General features: G+C 30.3%; 1 protein-coding gene across 1 annotated transcript; it reads left to right on the forward strand.

Moving 5' to 3' along the window:
- Positions 1 to 6: 6 nt before the first annotated feature.
- LOC117106649 (small subunit processome component 20 homolog) lies at positions 7 to 6088 on the forward strand (the record flags this gene model as incomplete). The annotated part of the gene is made up of 9 exons (XM_033248040.1): positions 7 to 52; positions 950 to 1027; positions 1496 to 1657; positions 2609 to 2761; positions 3053 to 3187; positions 3286 to 3363; positions 4121 to 4308; positions 5331 to 5459; positions 5997 to 6088. Coding segments are annotated over exons 2-9 (982 nt in total), but the record flags the coding sequence as incomplete, so codon positions are not given.
- Between the last annotated feature and the right edge of the window lie 461 nt (positions 6089 to 6549).

Below are 6549 nucleotides of genomic sequence, written 5' to 3' on the forward strand. Positions count from 1 at the left end.
TCCTGATGATCTGTTTGACTTCATATTTAGCAGACTAGACAAGGACTCTGAGGTAAGGAACCTGGAATTCCTGTGGACGCCATCAGTGGTAGTGGTTTATTCCAGTAGAGTAGACCAAGGGTTATTTTATCAAATTTATTTAACCTCAAATAACCTTATTTATGTTAGTTATAATTCACATCTACAACATGTACACAAGGCCGGTAAAGGGTTAAGAGATGTTATGAGGTGTTGCACCATGACGATACAAAATTAAATAAATATCAAGATGATTGTGATGAATATAATGGCTGGACCAAAATTATCAATGCATAGCAATCATTTCACTATTACAATGGTAGATGACTACTAAAAATTATCTGTTTTTTTGGGCCCTATCTGGAATGAAAAATTTTATGATTTATTTTTCCATAGTTCTAGACAACAACAGATTAGTTCAATCGGCTAAACTGGTGATAGCCACTGTGTGTGTGCTGAACCATGAAGATCTTTTAATTTCCCATCGCTGCTCTCCTTTTTTTTTTAGCTGTAGGGCAAGTTTCAATAGTACAACCCCTGTGAACTTTATGACCAATGTGCACCTTAAAGAACACAGTACACTATTCAGTAAAAAGTAGGGGAATGGTATGTCTTCCGGTGTACTGTCCGCTCACCACCAGAATAAACCCAATGGGAGTAAGTCTTTGCACTTTCGTTGGTTATCGTTGGTGTTGATACCAATGAACCTGATCCAATGGTATAAAAAGAAACAGAACTCCTTGGCAAGCTAGTTTTAACTTTTGCACACAAACCACAAAAAGGTCAATCAATCCGTGTACTATTGAAAAATAAGTGCATGGTTTCGGAGTTCCAATTTATGACACCACTATTGACTTATAGTGATGATTACAGTATTCAACTATTTTCAATATATTATTGACAGTTTTGAATAAAATTTTTGTTGTTACAGCTTTGTACTGGCATTGGTCAGCTATTGTTTGAAATGGTCAAAAGTGTCATGAAGCAATTTCATTCTTGTACTGGAAAGGTAATTACATATTTATTAATATATATTTTCTTTTATTATATGTTTCATGGCTCTGGGCAGATTGTTGTTAATATTATTATTATTCAAAAATTACATTCACATTTTCGCACTGATATTGTCGAAAATTAAAAAATATACCCCCTTTTCAAATTGCTTTTTAAGCATGAAGGGTAAAGACAAAACAGTAAAAACAACACAAAGAGATAAATGTACCAAAACCTTCCCAATTAATGAACGATATGTAAAAAACAACATTTTAAAATATTTAATGAATTGAATAATATATTTCAATATTTCAAATTAAAGCAAATTTACAGTGAGAAAAAAAGAAATGTTACTTAGAAAATATTCTATTACTGTTAAGCTTGAATATTTACAGAAATTTGGTAAAATATCCTTTACTTTTTAGTTTCTCATTTTAGAGTTCTTAAAGAAGAGTATTGTGCAGCATTATCATTTCTTTCTCAGGTATTACCAATATTATTGCATAAGCTTGGACCTGATCAAGATGGAGACAACATCCCTACATTGCCATGGGGTCTAGTTCAAAAAGCATTGTCGCACATGTTATGTTGCATGCTTGAACACACAAACAAGGAAAATGTGCAAGTTGTGTGGGATTGTTTTTATGTAAGTTTGGCTTTCAACAAATACAGATAGAGTATTCTTTGTTAGTATACATAGGATTATTGTAGTATACTGTAGTATTAGTTAATGTCCTAAACAAACAGCGAGAACAGTATTCTCAGGAAGAATGCATCAAAGGAAATTTGCATATAATGATATTTAAATATTAGATGTGTTTTCAACAAAAGTATATATTTGGTTAGTATGAATAATAGTCAACCTACAGTTTATAAATTTTATTTTTTAGTATTGCTTGGTATTTTGTGTGTAATATTTAATTTTGTTTACATAGAATTTATATTACTTTATCTCAGATTTGAAAATCAATTATGACAGAAACATTTCCCAATTACGTACCCAGCTGTCCAGCTAAGAAAATTTGTAATTCAGAGAGTTCAAATGTTTATAGCATACCAGTGGTGAGGGTAGGACTAGTGGTACATAGTAGACAGGCCTAGGTAGACATACCATGGGAGCAAACTTTCTGCAACCAAAAAATACTGTACAGAAGCCAAAATTATAGTACTCATTGTGATGAATTCATTGTTAATGATTTCTGAATAAATATATGATCATTACTTGTAAAAGTGTTGTTATTCCCTTCTTAAAGTTCAGGAATTAGTTTAGTTTTATCAGATTGGAATAAATAAAGATACAGTATTTTCCATATCTACTTTACAGTAGCTTCCTTCTTGGTTGATAAAACGTTTTATATATTATTTTTGAAAATTTTAAGTGTTTTTATAGTGAGAAAAGCTTGTTCATAATAACGTCAACACCACAAATTTTTTTCATAGAATAGAGAGTTCGTAATTGAGATTTCCGTAGTAATAATAATAATAATAATAATAATAATAAATCAATTCTTTTATTGTAGATGTACCATAAGGAGAAGAAATATCTTAGGTAGATTGATTGTAAACATTTATAATCTTACTTTACTTGTTTCCAAAGGATGCCATTATCAAACTCCATGATCATTTCACAATAGCTAAAGCTAATAAGGAGGACATTTTGGAACAGTTAAATCGCTTGCTTCAGCTATTTCAGCAGCTTCTCCAAAAAGGTGATGGAGGTTTAGTTGTGTCACCTACCAAGCTGGTAGAGGTAAAGATATTTTTAAAATAATGTATAAATAGTTCAATTAAATTTCATTGATTAAAAATCCAAAATCCAACAATGATTATTATTTGTAGGAAAAAATTGCAATATTGATAAGCTAACAGATAGATCTTGGGCGTCATGTTAAACGCAAGGCGAGTCCAGTCGTCGTTGAACGCGTCTTGCATTTTCTAGCGTTAAATGTCTGCGACGAAGCTAATTAGCTATAAAACTATTTTTAAAAAAAACTAAAAGAAGAACTATATCTTTGTGATTACATTTTTTTTCTGTTTGTAGATGATAGAAAAGTTGTTGTCTGGTCCAGTCGTATCTTGTAACTGTTGTGACACCCTTGTCGAAATCATCTCTACCCTCTTGTGTGCTCCCAGATGTGATCTAAATCTAAACCAAACATCTAGTCTAGTTACTAAGGTAAGATGGTTAATAAGACTATTAAGTGGAATTGAAACTATTCCATATTTGGAAAAATGAAAGTGTTTGAGATAGAATTTTTATTTATATATTTTTAGATACTGAAAGGAAAATATGGAAAGAAGAAAATTTTCACCTTTGTCAGTAATCTTCATGAACAGAGTTGGTTTGAAAAGGTAATTTGTTTATTATTAATTCCATGAATTTATGGATGGTAGATGGGCATCTCTAATTAATTCAATTTCAGTTCAGTTAATTTCAATCTTTCTTGTCAAACACTGTAAAATATATGGTTTGAAATTTCAGTTGTTTGTTTACAGATTAAAATTTAAAAAAATATTTATTGATACAATCACATACTAAAATATACAACACACATATATCATGTCATAAAATGTTAAAATATAAAGATAAAGGTTAAAATTGTAAAAGATAAAATGATAAAAAATTGGCTAAAATAGAGGTCTCACAAATTTCAACCAAAATGGCATAAAAGCAGTATGTGTATAAAATGAATTTAAAATGTATAGAGTTTTGCATCCAAATTGTATTATAAGTACCAAAGCTAAAGAAAGTCTGTATGGTAGGCCTACACGAAATTATACATTACAGTAGTTTATGAATTTTATACTTTCCACAATTCTAATGTACAGTACTTTATAGTATGCATTTTATTTAATTATTTTAATCCTGTGACCAAAATATAAATAACTTTGTGGCTATTGTTACACCAGTTATAATCCAATTCCTGTACCTATAGGCTATTATTTTTGTTTATTTGTCATACCATAAAAGAAATGCATTGAAGATGATAGGTCATCCTCATGAATACATTAATTTATTAAGTTTGGAAATACAAACAAGTCATAAGTTGAAGATGTTGTAGCATTTTTTTTTTCATAGGAAATATTTCTTGTTTACGTTACTTTTTAGGTTGTCTTACCTGGTTTTCTGGACTTCTGCTACATATGCATCACTAGCAATAATAAACAGACTAGAAAAGATGCCCTACAAGCATTGGCCAGCCTGGCAAACACTAAGCGACCTATGATCATTGATGCATCACATTTGGCGTCTTATCAGCCGTATCATTTTGATTTCAGCTTAGCTCTAGAAAAAAGGTTTGAGATCTTTGAATGAATTTTTGTGCTGTATTAAAATACAGTTAAACTTGCCTAAGTTACATGCCTAGTTGTTGTATTTTCCATTTACAATCTGTAAGTTAAATTTTATCTAAGTCAAACAATTTTTTTAATGCCATTTTGGATTTGACTTAGGCAAGTTTCAACTGTATATATTTATTTTTTTCAAAATTAGTTTTTTACAAAAATATAATATTTTTTGTTCAAAATTCTTTTTGAAATTGTCAAAAAAGGTAAAATATTGTTTGTAATTTAGCATCTAAATTAACAACACTTTGTTAATCCTACTTATATGATAATTGCTGGATTTCATCTTATCAGCTTTTTTTTGTTTTTTTGTAACTGATCTGCCAATATTTATACATTAGGTATTAGGTTTATATAAATGTTAATGTACTATGTTGTATTAGCTTACTTTTGTTGCAAGGTACACTTTTATAATAGACTATTAACCCTTTAAAGTCTTAGCCACTACTAGCTGTAGCCAGTTATATAGAAACATCACAAACATTCACTTGTGCTATTTTACTGGGTGCAGCCATTTTTTTTACTTTGAACTCTTACCTAATAGTGAGAAAGCTAATTAAGTAATTTAGAAAGTTGCTGTTGAGACAGTGGAACACATAGGTAATTATAAGTTTTCATTTCAACCACTATATTTCAAGGGATAAAATACAGTAAAATCACAACAAACAAAACAACCTAGGTCACTTGCTTACTCTGGCAGGCAGGGGCAAGGCAAAGTAAACAGAAAGTGGGGCAGGGGTTGTAAAATACTCATGGTATTTGATGAATTCTCTTTAAATTAATAAATAATATAATGTATGGTTATTAGGATGTAGCCTCAATGCCTTACACCTGGAATGGATTGAAATAATTTATGAAATACCTAGTATTTTGTTTCTTTCAGATATAAGAATACAAAAATCTGATACTATACCAGATTATGTTTTATCTCTACTGAATTTAAAATTTTGGAACAAATATTTTGTTTCTTTCAGAAACAAGGATAAACCCACTATTATACAAGAATATGTTCTGTCTCTACTGAATGTAAATTCTATTGACATATGTTCAGAGTCTAACCAAGCCGGCCTATGGGGAGCACTGTGTTGCATTCCACACATAAGGTATGTTATGGTTCAGTGGTTATGATGTAAACCAGCTTGTAGTATGCAGTGATGGTGTTAAAAAAAAAAAAAAAAAAACATGTTAAACAGTACTTAACTATGAGAATAAGAACATTGGTAACATTTGAAATTTTTTTGTACACAGTAGAAGCTCGTTTTTACGTACCTCGGTTATATGAACCCTCAGTTTTACGTACGCCTCGTACAGATGATGACGTCCTAAAAAAAAACCCTGAAATACTCAAAACAGGCCTTTTTAGGACCACCATAATTTAAAAAGAGATTTGTTAGTTTCTGTATGTTCATTATTCTAATACTAGATATAAAGTGATGAATTAATACACTAGACACATTATTTTATTTGAACACTTTATTATGACATCATAATGAATAAGTGATATATTCATATTTAGTCTTGTGTACGTATTGCATCAAAGATCACCACAAAGTTAACCCAACCTTGATTTTAATACAAATCCCAAGGTCCTATACCGTACGTAAAATCGAGGCTCTACTGTACATATTTATTTTTTCCAGGCCTATGGACAAAACCAAGTGTAAAGAAGCTCTGAGAAATACAATTACTAAATTGGCTCAATTACTTCCCAGTTTAGAAGACCCATTGAAAGGTAATTTAAACTTGAAAACAGTGCTGGTTCGAAAATAAGAAACTCATAATTAATAAATTAAATAAGCCTAGGAGCCTGTTGTACACATTGAGAACTTTTGATTTTTTTTTTAATTTTCACAGTATAACATATGTTTCTGGAGATTAATCATTACTGTAGATACCATACTCAACAGAAACTTGACAAATACGTCCTCATTATTACATTCAAATTGTGAATATTAACTTCATATTGGATTTTTATTGAAGTTAAATTTCTTATACTTTTTTTATATATCTTGTTTTTGGTGATGGAGTATGAGCAGTTTCCTGTTTGGGTTCATATTTATTCCTTGCTCCTGTCAAGATTGAACTTTTACTTTGTTGAGTAAATCTTATTATTATACCACTTGCACCTGAAGAGGGGAGCTGGCACTCCCGAGAATTTTTTATTTTTTAAAAAATAAAATCTATTCCTCAAAA

This window comes from Anneissia japonica, unplaced genomic scaffold, assembly GCF_011630105.1.
Source record: "Anneissia japonica isolate Jap-2015-1 unplaced genomic scaffold, ASM1163010v1 scaffold139572_len6549_cov162, whole genome shotgun sequence".
Taxonomy (NCBI): domain Eukaryota; kingdom Metazoa; phylum Echinodermata; class Crinoidea; order Comatulida; family Comatulidae; genus Anneissia; species Anneissia japonica.